The sequence below is a fragment of the Scyliorhinus torazame genome, chromosome 11 (genome assembly GCF_047496885.1).
Source record: "Scyliorhinus torazame isolate Kashiwa2021f chromosome 11, sScyTor2.1, whole genome shotgun sequence".
NCBI classification, from domain to species: Eukaryota; Metazoa; Chordata; class Chondrichthyes; order Carcharhiniformes; family Scyliorhinidae; genus Scyliorhinus; species Scyliorhinus torazame.
In genome coordinates this window covers 218,059,157-218,079,942 of record NC_092717.1, presented here as the reverse complement: position 1 = coordinate 218,079,942, position 20,786 = coordinate 218,059,157, and the positions used below count along the sequence as shown (strand labels likewise).

At 45.5% G+C, this 20,786-nt stretch overlaps 1 protein-coding gene and 1 long non-coding RNA gene across 10 annotated transcripts in view; one reads left to right on the top strand and one right to left on the bottom strand.

The window, feature by feature from the left end:
• The window catches only part of LOC140385793 (uncharacterized), a 33,059-nt gene extending 17,686 nt beyond the window's left edge, over nucleotides 1-15,373 (top strand). The window contains exon 2 of the long non-coding RNA XR_011933477.1: nucleotides 15,005-15,373. This is a non-coding gene — a long non-coding RNA (uncharacterized lncRNA). The remainder of the gene's footprint in view (nucleotides 1-15,004) is intronic.
• LOC140385791 (focal adhesion kinase 1) overlaps nucleotides 1-20,786 on the bottom strand; it is a 904,772-nt gene that overhangs the window by 93,593 nt on the left and 790,393 nt on the right. For 8 of the 9 annotated variants that reach the window (XM_072468319.1, XM_072468317.1, XM_072468318.1 and 5 more), the window contains one exon: nucleotides 17,927-18,038. In XM_072468319.1, coding sequence (XP_072324420.1) covers nucleotides 17,927-18,038 — 112 coding nt within the window. Of the gene's footprint in view, nucleotides 1-14,909; nucleotides 15,322-17,926; nucleotides 18,039-20,786 lie in introns of those variants that run through there. The other variant, XM_072468321.1, reaches the window with a different exon arrangement.

Sequence of the window (20,786 nt, the reverse complement as noted above, 5' to 3'; positions counted from 1 at the left end):
AGCGGCCGCGCGGAAACGGCAGTGTACCACCGGCGCTGTTCACACTTGGTCGCTGCCGGCGGGAACTCTGTGTGAAGGGTCGGGGGGCGGCCTGTGGGGCGGGGAAAAGCGTTCCTTCACCGGGGGGGGGGGCGCCTCCGATGGGGTCTCCACTGATCGACGGGCCGGTCTCTCCAGCCCCGGCCCTATTTTATTGCGCGGCCGGCCCCTGAACCCCCACGCCATGTTGCATCGGGGCCAGCGCGCTGAGGAAGTCCCCCGCGCATTAGCGCGGCCCAACTGTGCATGCGCGGGGAGGCGCGGCAGCCATTTGGCGTCAGGAAGGTAGGCTGGAGCGGCGTGAACCACTCCAGCGCTGTGCTGGCCCCCTGTGGGGGCCGGAATCGGTAGTCCCCGCACACGTTTCGCGCCGTCGTGAAATGAAATGAAAATGCGGCATTCACGACGGCGCGAACACTCTGTCTCCATTTCGGAGAATCGCGCCCATAATGTTTTGGCTGTTTAATTAACAATATAATAGGGGGGAAGTGGGGGTCTCGGCGGGGACCCCTTTATGGGGGAACCACCGGTGGAGGATTTGCGGGGTGGCACAGGGCAGGGATACGAAGGTTGGGGGACCTGTTTGTGGACGGGAGGTTTGCGAGCCTGGGTGAGCTGGAGGAGAAGTACGGGCTCCCCTGGGGAACACCTTCAGGTACTTACAGGTAAGGGCATTTGCCAGACGGCAGGTGGCGGAATTCCCGCGGCTACGGCCACACACAGTACAGGACACGGTGCTCTCGGGGGGGGTGGGTGGGAGTGGGGAAGATTTCGGAAACTTACCAGGTGATGCAGGAGGAGGAGGAGGCCTCGGTGGTGGCGGTAAAAGGTAAGTGGGAGGAGGAGTTGGGAGTGGAAATTGAGGAAGGGACGTGGGCAGATGCCCTGGGGAGGGTGAACTCTTCCTCATCGTGCGCGAGGCTCAGCCTCATACAGTTTAAGGTGCTGCACAGGGCACACATGACCGGGACAAGGATGAGTCGGTTTTGTGGGGGTGAGGACAGGTGTGTTAGGTGCTCAGGGAGCCCAGCAAACCACACCCATATGTTCTGGGCATGCCCAGCGCTGGAGGAATTTTGGAAGGGAGTAGCGAGGATGGTGTTGAGGGTGGTAGGATCCAGGGTCAAGCCGGGCTGGGGGCTCACAATGTTTGGGGTGGCAGAGGAGCCGGGAGTGCAGGAGGCGAAACAGGCCGGAATTCTGGCCTTTGCGTCCCTGGTAGCCCGGCGAAGGATTCTTCTTCAGTGGAAGGATGCGAGGCTCCCAAGCGTGGAATCCTGGATCAACGATATGGCGTAGTTTATTAAGTTGGAGAGGGTGAAATTCGCCTTGAGAGGGTCGGTACAAGGGTTCTTTAGGCGGTGGCAACTGTTCTTAGACTTCCTGGCAGAACGATAGACATTGGTCAATGGCAGCAGCAACTCGGGGGGGGGGGGGGGGTGTCATTTGATTTTTGTTATTTACACTGGAGGGTCTGAGGGGGTGTATATACTTGTTGTTTTAAGTCGGGGTGTTAATGTTAATTTATTATTTATGTACAGGGGGGGGAGGGGGGTATGGAGGGTTGTTTTTCTGGTCTGTGTTTTGTACTTAACTCTGTTGGGTTTCTTTTTCATTTTGTTATTGATATTTTATGAAAACCTTTAATAAAATTAAAAAAAAATTTAAAAAAATTAACAATATAACAATAACTTACACATAAAGATATTATATGAATGCATCACTGTGTCCCAAGGCACTTGACAGGGACATAAATAACAAACAAACAGCAAAGAATAAAGAACAGCAAACCATAGGGCAAGAGATTAGGAGTTTTAAAGAAGTAGAGGTGGAGGCCTAGGCCACTGGAAGCATAGTTGTCAATGACTAGGTGAAGGGAGGGAAGGATGCACAAGAAGGCCGAGCCAGGGGAACAGAGGGTTTTCAGGGTGGAGGTGGAGAGGGAGATCCTATGGACTGATGGAAGTGACAGAGTCAGGGAAAAGCAAGGCCTCCCAGAGGCTCAAACATGAGAATTCTGAACTGGAGATTTGTGAGCGTATGTCGATCAGCAAGCGCAGGAGTGACAGATGATGAAAACCGTTTAAAAAAAATTATATTTGTTACCCAATTAAGGGGCAATTTAGCGTGGCCAATCCTCCTACCCTGTACATCTTTGGGTTGTGGGGGTGAGACCCACGCAGACACAAGGAGAATGTGCAAACTCCACACAGACAGTGACCCGGGGGCGGGATCGAACCTGGGTCTTCGGCGGCGTGAGGCAGCAGTGCTAACCACTGCACCACCGTGCTGCCCCAGATGATGAAAACCTGTGGGTTAGGATACGGCTGCAGGGATTTGAATGACCTGAGATTTAGAGAGGCTGGAGCAGGAGGGCGAGGCACAAGAGTATTGGAATAGTTTGATGGGTAGACGAAAAAGGCTTGAATGAGAATTCCAGCAGAGGTGGACTTGGGGAGTGCTGGAGGCAGGGGATGTTATAGAGGTACAGTAGACAGTATTTGATATGGACAGGATGTGGGGTTTGTAGCTCAGAATTAAATAAGAATTGTAAACAGTCTGGTTCTGCCAGCAGTGGCTGGGAGGGAGATGGAATCAGAGGCTAAGGTATGGAGTATGTGGCAGAAGATAAAGACAGACTTTTTAACAAGCAGAAACTGCACTTATATAAGACTTGATATAAGTGCATATGCAGTGATGTCTTAATTGGTAAACCATGCTGATAAAACTCTGATCTGACAACTGGCAAAACTTCTAAAACCCAGTGAGGGAGGGACGGAGGGAAGGAACTTCCATTTACAGCACACATAGAAACAAGAGAAAATAGAAGCAGGAGGAGGCCATCCAGTCCTAGAGTCTGCTCTGACATTCATTAGAATCGTGACTGATCATCAAGTTAAATACTCCGATTCCCCCCTTATCCCGGATCCCTTTAACCCCAAGAGCTAAAGCTAATTCCTTCTTGAAATTACGCAACGTTTTGACCTCAACTACTTTTTGTGGTAGTGAATTCCACAGATTCGCCATTCTCTGGGTGAAGAAATTTCTCCTAACCTAGACCATAAGACATAGGAGCTGAATTAGGCCACTCGGCCCATTGAGTCCGCTCTGCCATTCAATCAGGGCTGATATTTTCTCATCCCCATTCTCCTGCATTCTCCCCATAACCCCTAATCCCCTCATTAATCAAGAACCTATCTATCTCTGTCTTAAAGACACTCAGTGATTTGGCCTCCACAGCCTTCTGTGGCAAAGAGCTCCACAGATTCACCACCCTCTGGCTGAAGAAATTCCTCCTCATCTCTGTTTTAAAGGATCATCCCGTTAGTCTGAGATGGTGTCCTCTGGTTCTAGTTTCTCCTACAAGTGGAAACATCCTCTCCACGTCCACTCTATCCAGGCCCCGCAGTATCTTGTAAGTTTCAATAAGATCCCCCCATATCCTTCTAAACTCCAACGAGTACAGACCCAGAGTCCTCAAACTTTCCTCATAGGACAAGTTCTTCATTCCAGTGATCATTCTTGTGAAACTCCTCGGGACCCGTTCCAAGGTCAGCACATCCTTCCTTAGATACGGTGCCCAAAACTGCTCACAATACTCCAAATGGGGTCTGACCAGAGCCTTATACAGCCTCAGAAGTACCTCCCTGGTCTTGTATTCTAGCTCTCTTGACATGAATGCTAACATTGCATTTGCCTTCTTAACTGCCGACTGAACCTGCACGTTAACCTTAAGAGAATCATGAACAAGGATTCCCAAGTCCATTTGTGCTTCTGATTTCCTAAGCATTTCCCCATTTAGAAAATAGTCTATGCCTAAATTCCTCCTTCCAAAGTGTAAACCTCACTTTTCCACATTGTATTTCATTTGCTATTTCGTTGCCCATTCTCCTAGCATGTCCAAATCCTTCTGTAGCCCCCTTGCTTCCTCAATACTACCTGCCCCTCTACAGATCTTTGTATCATGTGCAAACTTAGCAACAGTGCCTTCAGTTCCTTCTTCCAGATCATTAATGTATATTGTGAAAAGTTGTGGTCCCAGCACAGACTCCTGAGGCACACCACTAGTCACCAGCTGCCATCCTGAAAAAGACCCCTTTATCCCCACTCTCTGCTTTCTGCCAGTCAGCCAATCCTCTGTCCATGCCAGGATCTTACCCTTAACACCATGGGCTTTTAACTTATTTAACAGTCTCCTATGCGGCACCTTGTCAAAGGCCTTCAGGAAATCTAAATAAATCACGTCCACTGGTTCTCCTTTGTCTAACTTCCTTGTAACCTCCTCAAAGAACTCTAACAGATTTGTCAGACACTACCTCCCTTTGACAAAGCCGTGCTGACTCAGTCCTATTTTACCATGCACTTTCAAGTACTTCACAATCTCATCTTTAATAACAGACTCTAAAATCTTACCAGTGACCGAAGTCAGGCTAACCGGCCTATCATTTCCCTTCTGCCTCCCCCCCTTCTTAAACAGTTGTGTTACATTAGCCACTTTCCAATCCTCTGGGACCCTTCCTGCCTCCAATGCTTCCACAATTTCCTCAGCTACCTCTTTAGGACCCTGGGGTATAGTCCATCTGGTCCAGGTGACTTATCCACCTTCAGACCTTTCAGTTTCCCCAGAACCTTCTCCTTAGTAATGGCCACTGCACTCACCTCTGCCCCCTGGTTCTCCTGGAGCTCTGGCATCCCACTGGTGTCTTCCACTGTGAAGACTGATGCAAAGTAACTATTCAGTTCTTCTGCCATTTCTTTGTTTCCTATTATTACTTCTCCAGCCATATTTTCCAGTGGTCCAATGTCTATTTCTGCCTCTCGCTTATCTTTTTTCTATTGAAAAAAACTCTTCTTATCTTCCTTTATCCTACTAGCTAGTTTGCACTCATACTTTAGTTTCTCCACCCTTATTGCTTTTTTAGTTAAGACCATAAGACATAGGAGTGGAAGTAAGGCCATTCGGCCCATTGAGTCCACTCCACTATTCAATCATGGCTGATTTCAACTCCATTTACCCGCTCTCTCTCCATATTCCTTAATTCCTCGAGAAATCAAGAATTTATCAACTTCTGTCTTAAAGACACTCAACATCCCGGCCTCCACCGCCCTCTGTAGCAATGAATTCCACAGACCCACCACTCTCTGGCTGAAGAAATTTCTCCTCATCTCTGTTCTAAAGTGACTCCCTTTTATTCTAAGGCTGTGCCCCCGGGTCCTAGTCTCCCCTGCTAATGGAAACAACTTCCCTACGTCCACCCTATCTAAGCCATTCATTATCTTGTAAGTTTCTATTAGGTCTCCCCTCAACCTCCTAAACTCCAATAAATATAATCCCAGGATCCTCAGACGTTCATCGTATGTTAGGCCTACCATTCCTGGGATCATCCGTGTGAATCTCCGCTCGACCCGCTCCAGTGCCAGTATGTCCTTCCTGAGGTGTGGGGCCCAAAATTGCTCACAGTATTCTAAATGGGGCCTAACTAATGCTTCATAAAGCTTCAGAAGTACATCCCTGCTTTTATATTCCAAGCCTCTTGAGATAAATGACAACATTACATTTGCTTTCTTAATTACGGACTCAACCTGCAAGTTTACCTTTAGAGAATCCTGGACTAGGACTCCCAAGTCCCTTTGCACTTCAGCATTATGAATTTTGTCACCGTTTAGAAAATAGTCCATGCCTCTATTCTTTTTTCCGAAGTGCAAGACCTCGCACTTGCCCACGTTGAATTTCATCAGCCATTTCTTGGACCACTCTCCTAAACTGTCTAAATCTTTCTGCAGCCACCCCACCTCCTCCATACTACCTGCCCCTCCACCTATCTTTGTATCATCGGCAAACTTAGCCAGAATGCCCCCAGTCCCGTCATCTAGATCGTTAATATATAAAGAGAACAGCTGTGGCCCCAACACTGAACCCTGCGGGACACCACTCGTCACCGGTTGCCATTCCGAAAAAGAATCTTTTATCCCAACTCTCTGCCTTTTGCCTGACAGCCAATCGTCAATCCATGTTAGTACCTTGCCTCGAATACCATGGACCCTTATTTTACTCATCAGTCTCCCGTGAGGCACCTTATCAAAGGCCTTTTGGAAGTCAAGATAGATAACATCCATTGGCTCTCCTTGGTCTAACTTATTTGTTATCTCTTCAAAGAACTCTAACAGGTTTGTCAGGCACGACCTCCCCTTACTAAATCCATGCTGACTTGTCCTAATCCGACCCTGCACTTCCAAGAATTTAGAAATCTCATCCTTAACAATGGATTCCAGAATCTTGCCAACAACCGAGGTTAGGCTAATTGGCCTATAATTTTCCATCTTTTTCCTTGTTCCCTTCTTGAACAGGGGGATTGCAACAGCGATTTTCCAATCCTCTGAGACTTTCCCTGACTCCAGTGACTTTTGAAAGATCATAACTAACGCCTCCACTATTTCTTCAGCTATCTCCTTTAGAACTCTAGGATGTAGCCCACCTGGGCCCGGAGATTTATCAATTTTTAGACCTCTTAGTTTCTCTAGCACTTTCTCCTCTGTGATGGCTACCATATTCAACTCTGCCCCCTGACTCTCCTGAATTGTTGGGATATTACTCATGTCTTCTACTGTGAAGACTGACACAAAGTACTTATTTAGTTCCTCAGCTGTTTCCTTGTCTCCCATCACTAGATTACCAGCGTCATTTTGGAGCGGCCCAATGTCTACTTTTGCCTCCCGTTTGTTTTTAATGTATTTAAAGAAACTTTTACTATCATTCCTAATGTTACTGGCTAGCCTACCTTCATAATTGATCCTCTCTTTCCTTATTTCTCGCTTTGTTTTTGTAGCCTTCCCAATCTTCTGACTTCCCACTACTCTTTGCCACATTATAGGCTTTCTCTTTTGCTTTGATGCATTCCCTAACTTCCTTTGTCAGCCATGGCTGCCTAATCCCCCCTCTGATAACCTTTCTTTTCTTTAGGATGAACCTCTGTACTGTGTCCTCAATTACTCCCAGAAACTCCTGTCATTGCTGTTCTACTGTCTTTCCCACTAGGCTCTGCTCCCAGTCGATTTTCGTCAGTTCCTCCCTCATGCCCCTGTAGTTACCTTTATTTAACTGTAACACCTTTACATCTGATTCGACCTTCTTTCTTTCAAATTGGAGATTGAATTCTACCATATTATGATCACTGCCTCCTAAGTGTTCCCTTACTTTAAGATCTTTAATCAAGTCTGGCTCATTACATAACACTAAGTACAGAATGGCTTGTTCCCTCGTGGGCTCCATCACAAGCTGTTACAAAAAGCTCTCCTGTAAACATTCAATTAATTCCCTTTCCTTGGGTCCATTGGCAGCATTATTTACCCAGTCCACCTGCATATTGAAGTCCCCCATGATCACTGTGACCTTGCCTTACTGACATGCACTTTCTATTTCGTGGTGCATTTTGTGCCCCTGGTCCTGACCACTGTTAGGAGGCCTGTACATAACTCCCATTATGGTTTTTTTGCCTTTGTGGTTCCTCAACTCTACCCACACAGATTCCACATCATCTGACCCTATGTTGTTTAGTGCTATTGATTTAATTTCATTCCTAATTAACAAGGCAACCCCGCCCCCTCTCTGTGTTTTCGATAGGTTGTGAATCCCTGGATGTTTAAATGCCAGTCCTGAACCCCCTGCAACCACGTCTCTGTGATGCCTACCACATCATACCTGCCAGTCACAATCTGGGCCACAAGCTCATCTACCTTGTTCCGTACACTGCGCGCATTTAAATATAGCACCTTTAATTCTCTATTGACCGTCCCTTTTTGTTTTCTTAGTGTGGTAGACCTTGGTTTACTGAGCCTTTCCATACACTGTGTCATATTTTGTGGGATGGGGACAATCGTAACCACTCTTGAGTTTTGTCTGTTCGTGTTTTTTTGTATTCCTAAGCAGCTACGCTTCCCACTGATTACTTCACCTCTTGGTTCCCTGACTTTCCCTTCCCCCCCAATCTCTAGTTGTCCTCTACTCGCTTTTAAAGGCTTCCCAATCCTCTGGCTTCCCACTAATCCTCGACACTTTGTATGCTTTTTCTTTTGCTTTTATGCTGTCCTTGACATCCCTCATCAGCCATGAATGCCTTGTCCTAAGCTTAGCATCTTTCCTCCTCCTTGGGATGAATTTCTGTTGTGCCTCTCTAATAACCCCAAAAAACCCCTGTCATTGCTGTTCCACTGTCTTCCCTGCTATACTCCTTTTCCAATCAACTCAAGCCAACTCCTCCCTCATGTCTTTGTAATTACCCTTATTTAATTGTAATACCGTTACATCTGATTGCAGCTTCTCCCTCTCAAACTGCAGGATAAATTCTATCATATTGTGGTCACTGCTCCCTAAGTGTTCCTTCACCTTAAGTTCCCTAATCAAGTCTGTCTCATTACACATCACCAAATCAAGAATTGCCTGTTCCCCCGCAGGCTCTATCACAAGCTGCTCCAAAAAAACATCTTAGATATTCCACAAATTCCTTTTCTTGGGATCACTACCCCAACCTAATTTTCCCAATCCACCTGCATATTGAAGTCCCCCATGATTATTGTAATATTGCCTTTTTTACATGCCTTTTCTACCTGATTTATTTTCTGCCCCACATCCTGACTACTGCTGGGGGGCCCGTATATAACTCCCATCAGGGTCTTTTTACCTTTGCGATTCCACAACTCTACCCAGAGATTCTATGCCTTCTGATCCTATATCGCTTCTTGCTATCGATTTAACTTCATTCCTTACTAACAATGCAACCCTGCCCCCTTTGCCCATCCTTTCAATAGGACACATATCCTTGGATATTTAGATCCCAGCCCTGATCCCCTTGCAGCCACGTCTCTGTGATTCCCACAACATCGTACTGGCCAATTTCAATGTGCGCAACAAGCTCCAAGCTCATTTACCTTGTTCCGTATACTGCGCGCATTTAGGTACAACACCCTCAATCCTGCATTGACCACATCCCTTTTCGCACTCTCCTCAGTCACTGTACCCTGTACTGTGGTCTTTTTTGATTTTGGATTATGGCTTCTCTGCCTTACACTTTCCCCCTTACTGTTTTTTGTTTTTGACCCCGTTTTACTTCCCTCCGACTTCCTGCATCTGTTCCCATCCTCCTGCCACATGAGTTTAAACCCTCCCCAACAAAACTAGCAAACACCACCCCAGGACATTGGTTCCAGTCCTGCCCAGGTGCAGACTGTCCGGTTTGTACTGGTCCCACCTCCCCCAGAACCGGTTTCAATGCCCCAGGAATTTGAATCCCTCCCTCTTGCACCATCTCTCGAGCCACACATTCATCCTATCTATCCTGACATTCCTACTCTGACTAGCTCGTGGCACTGGTAGCAATCCTGAGATTACTGCCTTTGAGGTCCTACTTTTTAGCTTAACACTTCAGTCCTAAAAGGTTTACCCTTTATCCTCGAACTTAAACACCTACCTCTGGACTCCCCCATAATCGGGAACATTCCTTCTGAATCTACTCTATCTAATCCTGTCAGAATTTTATAAGTTTCTATGAGATCCCCTTTTACTTATAAATTCCAATGAATATAATCCTAACTGACTTAGTCGCTCCTCATATGGCAGTCCCATCATTCAAGGAAGCAGCCTGGAAAACTTCTCCGCACTCCCTCCATAGCAAGAACATTCTTTCTCAGATAACGACACCTAAACTGTACACAATACCCCAGTTGTGGCCTCACCAATGCCCTATACAATTTCAGTAAAACATCCCTATTCCTATACTCAAATCCTCATGCTATGAAGGCCAACATACCATTTGTCTTCTTTATTGCCTGCTGTACCTGTGCGCTTACTTGTTGCGACTGATGCACGAGGATACCAAGGTCTCATTGAGTATCCACCTCTCTTAATTTACACCCATTCAAATAATAATCTGCCTTCCTATTTTTGCTACTGAAGCAGATAACCTCACATTTATCGACATTATATTGCAATTGCCATGCACATGCCCACTCACTCAGCCTGTCCACATCCCACTGAAGCATCTCTGCATCCTCCTCAGAGCTCGCCCTCCCAACCAACTTTGTATCATCTGCAAATTTGGACATAATACATTTAACTCCCTCATCCAAATCATTAATGTGAACAGTTAGGGTCCTATCAGCGATCCCTGTGGTATCCCACTAGTCGCTGCCTGCCAATTGGAAAAAGACTCATTTATTTCAACTTTTTGCTTCCTATCTGCTAGCCAGCTTTCTATCCATCTCAAGACACTACCCGCAATCCCATGCGCTTTAACTTTACAGAGTAATCTGCTTTGTGAGACCTTGTCAAAAGCCTTATGAAAGTTGAAATAAACCACATCCAGTGGTTCTCCTCAATCAACTCTACTGGTTAAATATTCAAAGAATTCCCGTTGATTTGTCAAGCATGGTTTGTTTCCCTTTTGGGAATCCATGCTGACTTTGTCTGATTGTACCACTGCTTTCCAAATGCTGTGCTATGAAATCCTTGATAATAGACTCTAGCAACTCCCTACGTTAGGCTCATTGGTCTATAGTTCCGTTTTCTCCTTACCTCCCTTTTTGAAAAGCGGGGCTACATTTGCTACCCTCCAATCTGTAGGAACCATTCCAAAGTCCAAAGAATTTTGGAAAATGACCACCGCTGGATCGACTATTTCTCGGGCCATTTCCTTAAGTACACTGGGATGAAGATTATCAGGCCCTGGAAATTTATCTGCTTCAATCCCATTAATTTCCCCAAAACCTTGGACGGGATTCTCCGACCCCCTGCCGGGCCAGAGAATCGCCAGGGGGCGGCATGAATCCTGCCCCGCCACTGGATTCTCCGGCGGCGGTTTTTTCGGCGGGGGCAGGAATCGTGAAACACTGGTCGGGGGCTGTTGGCAGCGCCCCCCTCCTCCCATTCTCTGGCCCGCGATGGGCCAAGTGGCTGCCCGTTTTCGGCGGATCCCGCCGGCGTAAAATGCACCAGGTCCGTACCGGCGGGACCTGGCTCTGCAGGCAGCCTGCGGAGTCCTTGGGGGGGGGGGGGGGGGGGGGGGGGGGGGGGCGGCGCGGTTGATCTGGCCCTGGGGGGCGGGCCCTCACGATGGCCTGGCCCGCGATTGGGGCCCACCGATCTGCGGGCGGGCCTGTGCTGTGGGGGCACTCTTTCCCTCCGCACCGGCCGGTGTAACGGTCCGCCATGACCGGCGCGGAGAAGAACCCCCCTGCGCATGCGCTGGGATGACACCAGCACACGCCGGCGCACCCACGCATGAGCCAACTCGCGCCGGCTAGCGGAGGCCCTTTGGTGCCGGTTGGTGCGGCGCCAACCCTGCCGCCGCCGGCCTAGCCCCTGAAGGTGCGGAGGATTCCGCACCTTCCTGGCAGCCCGACGCCGGAGTGGTTCATGCCACTCCTCAGCGCCGGTACGGCCTGCCCCGCCGGGTAGGAGAGAATCCCACCCCATTTCTTTACTAATACTAATTTCCTCACTGAAACTTGTGTTTCAGAACTTCCAGTACATTCTTCATGTCTTCCTTTGTGAAGGCAGAAGCAAAGTGCAAATTTAGTTCCTCAGTCACTTCTTTCTTCCCTGCTATTAATCCTCCCATTGAGTCGCCACATTGCTGCTGACATTGTTCTGCATTGCAAGCCAGCTATTTAGTCCACTGTGCTAAACCAGCCCCAGTCCACAGACCTATAAAATAAGTGAAGGGTTTATATTAAAATCAGTGCTTTTGATACATGCAGTATTAGCAAAGAGAATAGGGTGCCCTAAAAGGTACAAAGCGGTGATTAGGTTACAGGCTGCATCCAAACCCCACCACGAGCCAGCAACAGGGATGTCTTCAGATCTGGTTTCTTGAAATAATCACTTTAACTTGGTTGTTATTGTTCAGATAATGAGGTTTCAGAAGGCTCAAGTTGTTTCTGGCAAGCAAAACTGCGACCACGTTGAAAATCACCTGACTAGGTAAAGTCACCTGTCAAGGTAGAAAGTCTCCTGCTACATAGATTGTTAGTTAGTCATGGTTAGTCAATGAGGTGTAATGATAGTTGCTATTATAGCTTTGAACAAAATAGTGTCCTCTGGTACCTCATCCATACTAATTAATGATGCTTTTGGATTGAGGCAAAATGTTGAATGATGGATGGCTGCTTGAAAAATTGAGTACACTGTTGCAGAATCCATCCTATCCTCACTTGACATCCATAAATGTTTACCTTCCTGGAATGGACGTATATCAAACAGATGGAGGAGCATCTTGGTTGATTTCCACCCCATCCCAATGAAGAACTGCTGAAATGCATTTCAAAATCAGAATCATCTTTCCATTAAGATTAGTTGATTCTGCATAGACCAGAACCACTTCCCACCAACTAACTTTTGTAGGCAAAAGAACAAACATGAATCATAGAATCCCTACAGTGCAGGAGGCCATTCGACCCATTGAGTCTGCACCGACCCTTGGAAAGAGCACCCCACCTAGGCCCATTCCCCTACCCCATCTCCGCAACTCTGTAACCTAACCTACACTTCTTTGAACTGCTGGAGAAACCGGAGCACTCAGAGGAAACGTACGCAGACACGGGGAGAACATGCAAACTCCACACAGTCAATCACCCAAGGCTGGAATTGAACCTAGGTCCCTTGTCCTATGAGGCAGCTGTGCTAACCACAATGTTAACATCAAGTGCAGGCTGAATGCATCGCTTAAAATAATAAAAGTTAAAGAGTATAGTAAGACAAATACTAATTAAAGTTCAGAAAAGTAGATTTTTGGTGTTTAATTTTTGCTAAATTTCACGTTCCCTCATTCATTTCTGTAACATTTGGATAAAACATTTACTGTTACAATAAATAAAGTATTACCAGTATCTGAATCATATATAGAGAAAGAAACTCCATATACCATATATATTATACGCATGCAACCATACATCATGGTATGGCAATATCTTTTGTGCTAGTGGATAAAAGATTATCAAGTTGCACATGTGAAAACACCAATTCAAATGAAAAATTATTGCCATCACTTTCATAGGATCAGAAAGCAGGAAGAAGTGATGTAAAGTGGATGCACAAAAAGACAAGAAATTAAAAGAAAGGGAAAGTTACCAATCATACAACAGGATCTCTATAAAAGGGAGAGCTACAATTGACATGCTGGGTTAGACTGAACATTTACTTTACTAACTGCATCCAGGAAGAAAGAGCAGTTGGCATGAATGTTACTCAAAGAAACTGGAAGTTTTCATAGCTATTGCTAAAAAAGAAATTTGCCAACTGTCTAAAGATTTGGCCACAATATCACAGCAGAAATATGGGGCGGGGTTCTCCGACCCCCCGCCGGATCGGAGAATCGCCGGGGGGGGGGCCTGAAACCCGCCCCGTCACCGGCTGCCGAATTCTCTGGCGATGGGGTTTTGGTGGGGGCGGGAATCGCACCGGTCGGCCCCCCCGGCGATTTTCCGGGCCCCGATGGGCCAAGCGGTCGCCCGTTTTCGGCGGGTCCTGCCGGCATAAATCAAACCAGATCCGTACCTGGCTCTATGGGCGGCCTGCAGAGTCATTGGGAGGGTGCGAGGGGGATCTGGCCCTGGGGGGTGCCTCCACGGTGGCCTGGCCCGCGATCGGGGCCCACTGATCCGCGGGCGGGCCTGCGCTGTGGGAGAACACTTTCCCTCCGCGCCGGCTGCTGTCAACCTCCGCCATGGTCGACGCGGAGAAGAACCCCCCCCAGCGCATGCGCTGACGCCAGCACACGCTGGTGCTCCCTCGCATGCGCCAACTCGCGCCGGCCGGCAGAGGCCCTTTGGCGCCGGTTGGCGCGGTGCCAACCCTGCCGGCGCCGGCCTAGACCCCGAAGGTGCGGAGGTTTCTGCACCTTCCAGGAGGCCCGATGCGGAATTGTTCACGCCACTCCTCGGCGCCGGTACGGCCTGTCCCGCCGGGTTGGGGAGAATCCTGCCCCTCATATGCCAAAAAATGGGTTTATAAATTTCCTCCAAAGCATCCTCAAACCTCTTGATGTGAGTGTGAATTTCATACTCAAGGGGAAGGATGTAATTATCATTAATTTTGAGCATTCCCAGTTTATGTGTACCATTATTAACTGCAGAGTGAAACTTTCTCTTTATTTTTATTCATTTATGGCATAGTGACATTGCTGCTAAGGGCAGCATTTATTGCCCATCCCTAAGTGCCCTTAAGATGGTGGTGGTGAGCTGCCATCTTAATTGAAGTGAATGTGGTGAAGCCACTTACAATGCCGTTAGCTAGAGAGTGGCTATTGTTCACTGCTCTTCACATTTTAACATTTTTCACATCAGTTGTTCTGTGACTTGGCAATTTAATGCGAAAGAGGGGTGGTTACCTGGCAATGCATACAGGAAACCCCATACAGGAAACTAATTCCATATCGAGCACTTAAGTGACCAGGCTGAGGATACACACATCCCATCAATCTGGGCTGGGTATGAATCAAAATCTCAGAAGTGAAAGGCCAGTGTTGAAGGATGTGCTTATGATCTATTTATTACTTAGATAATTTCTTGTCAGTACATTTTGAATGTAAAACTATGCGTAGCAAAGAAAAAGGTGTATTGATGGCACTCTGTCAGACTGATAGCAAATGAGTTTGCATCCACAATCTCACCACATAATAGCTGACTGAACTCAGTTCACCAACTGTAGAGATATTATATAGAGAGTTTCACTGTAGAAAGTGAGGGGGTGGGGTGGGAGGGAGATTATTCTGATATACCCTTGTGACATCTAGGTTTACAGAGAAGAAAAAATTGAATAAAAATAGAGATTTTTCAATTGAATACATAAGGTTACTGTTAAGGTGCATCACTCCTAGTAAATAAGTGCATGACGGTTTCATAAAAGTTAGCTCATTTATGTTCATCCTGAACTAGATGACAATGTATATGTTGGTGTTTTTTTCCTTTTGCACAGTGAATCCGAACCATTGCATCGCCCTGGACTCTTCTCCATTCTTCAGGTATCAGTTGTCGCTGCAGATTAATGTTCAGCCTGTCAAAATAAAGGGGAAGCAGACGAGCACTCTGTTGGTGTGCTGAAGGGGGCAGAGAAGGTCTGCGCCGAGGACACACAGGAAGAAGCCTGTCAGAAGCAGATGCAGTGAATGGATGATCATAAGCTTTTGATGGCTGTTCTAGACATAAACATGACTTGGTGTAGCGCTGGGAGAACTCAGGAAAATACAGACTGTCCAAGCTAAGACTGTGTTGCAAAGGTGGCCAACGGGCTGGCTGCAGACAGACACAAAGCAAATTAAAGCAGAAAAGCAGCATGAATCAGTGATTACGATTATGTAGTGATTATTATTATCATTATAGATGACCAATAAACAAGGTCAAAATCAAAGACATGCTACATGAAAAGCATAGACAGCAAACTCAACGAAATTTAAATAAAGACTGTGTTCCACAAATAAAATATGTCATAAACATTAGCTATTTTTAGAAAAGAAGAGACTCAAAGCACCATCCTCTTCTTACCCTAATGGTAAAACGTTAACATTTTCAATGCACACTATTAACAAATCACTAATGCGGTAGAAATGTGGCCATTTGGATTTATATAAACACACAGCCCACTGAAAGACAAGTTATTTCATCGTACAAGAGTGATCATTAGTTAAGTTACTAATGACTGGTCAGTTTTGATTTTTGTTCAAATAAATGAATTCAAACAAATAAATTAGGCAATATAAATGAATTACCAAGTACTGCCATTGTGGTAGCATCTCAAAATCACTGTATATTAAAGGTAATATCTGCCTTATTTACTCGGAATTGGGATCTTTGACAGATAATACAAAGCCTTGATAGGACGCTGCATAATTCAAAAACAATCTATACCATGTCATCCACCAAACAGCATAATATCTGATCAGGTTTTCTCAACCGTGTGCCAGCGATGCATTTGCTTAAATAATTTATTTGATAATACAAATGCTTGTTGTTTCAGTATTTAGGAATTAATTTAAAAAGTAATTATTGTCTGATTTTCCACCCCTTTTATGTTTGTAGTCATATTACATATATACCAGTTTAAATATCTATAATATATATTGCTTATACATGTATGCCTAACATTCTAAGACTGGCACACGGTTGAGAAAATCTGATCAGAAAATGGCAATACTTCAATACAAGTTCACAAGGACCCACCAAAATTGTACTTTTATTCATCTATAGTCTGAGTATTTTGCCCAAGGGCAGGATTTTCCTTGTGGGCTTCTGAACCGGCTGTCAGTCCGAAATGTGGGTTAGAAGCCTACACTTGTGAGGGAATCAGTCACTCATTGTGATTTTCCCAAGAGTTTCAAATAACGGCCAGGAAAAGGGCTTGCCATGCGAATCTGGATGGCAGACAATATCTCAAAGCTGGAGGGCCCATCACAGGCCAACCAGCTTGAAAGTAACCACAATATACAATGGAAGGCAAGTAGGGAGATGTTGTACCACTTTTTAAATTTTAAAGTGAATAAATGTTTTTTGAGCCAGGCCACCACTGTGTGTGTGGGGGGGGGATCAGGAGGGTGCTGGTGAACATGGGTGAGTACAGGAGAGAGGGGAGTAGGGTGTGCCCCTCTTGAGGGTGGCCTGCAGATGCTGCCTCTAAGCAGACAGACTAAGGTAGTTTCCATCCATTTCCATTCCAGGCCCGAGTGGGGCTTAAAAGTCTCACCCGCTACCTTTAATTTCTGAAATTAAAAATCATGTGAAGATAGGGTTCATGACATGTCATTGTTCTGCCCTTGTATTAGCTCATTTGCTGCTGTAATCCTCATACATTCTTTTACAGCCTCTAGTCTATGTCAATGTTCTCCTGGCTGGTCTCTCACCCTCCATCCTATACAAACACTAGGTCATCCAAAACTCTGCTGCTACCCTAATTCGCACTATCACCCTTATGTTCCCTGATCTAAATTGGCTCACCTTCATCAATTCCTCAATTTTAAAATCATCATCCTGCTTTTCAAATCCCGCCATGGCCTCGCCCAATCCTCTCTCCAGCTTCTCAACCCTCCTGAGTTCTATACACTTGATCAATTTTGGCTTTTGGTCATCTCTGATTTTAATTGCTCCACAATTAGTGGCGATGTCTCCAGCAAAGCTCTGGAATTTCTTCCTAAGATCCGTCCACCTCTCTTTCTTTTCAGGTGCTCCGTAAAACCTACCTCTTTAACTAAGTTCTCTGTTAGCTGATAGAATAGCATGGGCAAGATTCTCTGGCCTACTCACGGCTGTTTCTCACCTTCTGGTCCCACTGCTGTCAATGGGATTTCCCATTGAATTCACCCCATGCTGCTGGCAGGACTGGAAGTTCCGGCTGGTGAGAACAGCTGGAGGTCTCGCCCTGCCCTTTTGTGATTCAGTGTCAAGCAACTGTCCTCTAAAGTACCGTGGGTCATTTCACTACATTAACGGTGCTCGAGAATGCAGGTTGCTATTACTGATTTCATAAATGTAAATCTACCCAAATGCAAAATGAAATTTTGGAGAAACGTCATTTGATATTTTTCCACCACTGATGGTCAAACCGGAAAACAAATACTATAGGATATTCTTCCACTGATGGTAAGTGGAAAGATATCCACAAATATTCTATATTATTTACGTCAACAAATCCACGTCAATGGTACAGATATCTATTTGCATTTGTCATCAACATAATTTAATCAATGTTTTCACATAAACTATTAAAGGGATAGGACTTGACAAGATGCACTCTGTCAAGGAGGGAAATGAACGAGCAACTAAAGAATACCACGGTAGAGGAATCTTAAGATGATTATATGTTTTTAAAATAGTACAGAATGCTAGATGGGTTGAATGTCCATGATACCTTTGGAGGGGCTTCATCTGATCCTCCTGAATCCCAGGAAACTGTGATCTGTCGTCTCTGCTCCATTCTCATTCGCTCTTCCTGTTGCACTTTCTCTTCTTCTAATATCATACTGCAAGAAAGAAAATAATATATATTTTTTGAAATTAGGAAAATATTTACAAGCAAAGTTCAGACAATTCACTAATTAATACTTGCGTTCTTACAAACAAATAGCAAATAATGGTGCTAGGAGGCTAGAGGTGACCAAATTACAAAGCAACCTGCACTTATATAGCATTTTATCATGTAAAAGTGTTTCAAGGTGTTTCACAGAGGTGTAATCAGACAAAAGTAGACATGGATCCAAAGAATGAGATAGGTTTGGTTGAAGAGGTGGGTTTTAAGAAAGGTGTTAGAGGAGTCGAATTTAAGTAGTGAATTCTGGTTCATGTAGTCTGGACAGTTGAAGGCACAGCTTCAAATGTTGGCAAGTGGCTGATGCTCCTGTCCCAGTTGATAAGGATTGAAATAAATGTTAAAAGTTAAGAAAAAACTGCATTATGCATCTTGACATCACTCTACTAATTGGTTGACCTCAAAATGGGTTTTGCGACACTTTTCATGAATGGTGTCATTAAACCCAAAACAAATTTGGAGCAATTCATCCCTCGTTCCAATCAAAAGATGTATGTATATGCCCGATGCAATCCAAAAATAATCTTTAACTGGACTGATCAACTAAGTGACTTGCACTTTTTATGGTTACACAGCAAAGATTATTACACCAGAAAATTATTTAGGGCCTCTTTTTCAGGTGCTATGAAGTGATCAACTTAGTAGTGTATATCAGGAGCCGGAAATGGACCTCATCAGCATATCATCAGCAAGGAGACAGAGAACCTAGTGGCATAGTGCAATGGCAACAATCTCTCCCTCAATGTTAGCAAACCTAAGGAGCCGGTCATTGACTTCAGGAAGTGAAGTGTCGTACACACTCCTGTCTGCTTCAATGGTGTCAAGGTGGAGATGGTTGACAGCTTCAAATTCCTAGGTGTGCACATCACCAAAAATCTGTCCTGGTCCACCCACATCGACGCTATGACCAAGAAAGCTCAACAGCGCCTATATTTCCTCAGGAAACTAAGGAAATTCCACATGTCCATATTGACTCTTGCCAAGTTTTTACAGATGCCCCATAGAAAGCATCCTATCTGGCTGCATCACAGTTTGGTATGGCAAGTGCTCAGCCCAAGACCGTAAGAAACTTCAGAGAATTGCGAACACAGCCCAGCCCATCATGCAAACCCACCTCCATTCATTGCCTCTGTCTACACCTCCTGCTGTCTTGGGAAAGAAGGCAGTATAATCAAAGACTCCTCCCACCTGGGTTATTCTCTCTTCCAACTTCTTCCATTGGGCAGAGGTTACAAAAGTCTGAGATTCAAAAACAGCTTCTTCCCTGCTGTTAACAGATTCCTGAATAACTCTCTTATGGACTGAACTGATCTTGCCACCCATCCTCTCTATTGTGTAGCACTACACTCTGTATACTTCATCTGATGTCTATGTCTATATATTTACATTGTGTATTTGTCACATGTCCTATGTTTTTCATGTATGGAACGATCTGCCTGGACAATACTTTTTACTGTACCTCTGTACACGTGACAATAGATCTAAATCTATTCCCAATCAGCGTCCTGAGGCTGGTTTGGAGTAGAATTGCATAGAAATTACAGCATAGAGGCAGTTCTAATTGGTCTTTTTATGAGATGTGGGCGTCACTGGCTTGGCCAGCACTACTTGCCCATCCCTATTTGGTCATGTGAAAGGCGGTGCTCAATTACTTTCTTGGACCATTGCAATCTCAATGGTGCAAGAACACTCATTGTATTGTTAGGAAACAAACTACATTATTTTTACCCAGCAACCACAACCATGTGTGTATGTGTGTGTGTGTGTGGGGGTGGGTATTCTTAAGCATCTGCCCTCATCCATCGCACTCCTAATTTGTGCCTTGTAGATATTTGGGAGCGAGCTTTGGGAAAATCAGGAGGTGAGTTACTTGCCACAGGATTCCTAGCCTCTGACCTGTTCATATAGACACAATATTTAAGTGGTTCAGTTGATAGAATTTCATCGAATTTACAGCGCAGAAGGAGGCCATTCGGCCCATCGAGTCTGCACCAGCCCTTGGAAAGAGAACCCTATCCAGGCCCACACCTCCACCCTTTCCCAGTAACTCCTCCCAATCTTTTTGGACACTAAGGGCAATTTAGCATGGTCAATCCACCCAACCTTCTCTTTTTTGGACTGTGGGAGGAAACCAGAGCACCGGAAGAAATCCACGCAGACACGGGGAGAAAGTGCAAACTCTGCACAGACAGCGACCCAAGCCGGTTATCGAACCTGGGAGCCTGTAACTGTGAATCAACTCTACTAACCACTGTGCTAAAGTTGAGTTTCTGATCAATGATAAGCCCCAGGATGTTGATGGTCATAGTCATAGAGATTTACAGCACAGAAAGAGGCCCTTCAGTCCGTCATGTCTGTGCTAGCCATCAAGCACCTATCTATTCTAACTCCATTTTCCAGGACTTGGTCCATAGCCTTGTATGCTATGGCATTTCAAGTGCTCTTCAAATGCTTCTTAAACGTTGTGAGGGTTCTCGCAGCGAGTTGCAGATTCCCACCACCCTCTGGGTGAAAAAGGTTTTCCTCAAATTCCCTCTAAACCCTTTGCCCCTTACCTTAAATCTATGCCCCTGGTTATTGACCCTTCTACTAAGGGGAAAAGGTTCTTCTTATTTACTCTATCGATGTCCCTCATAAATTTGGAGATCTCAATCAGGTCTCCTCTCAGCCTTCTCTGTTCCTA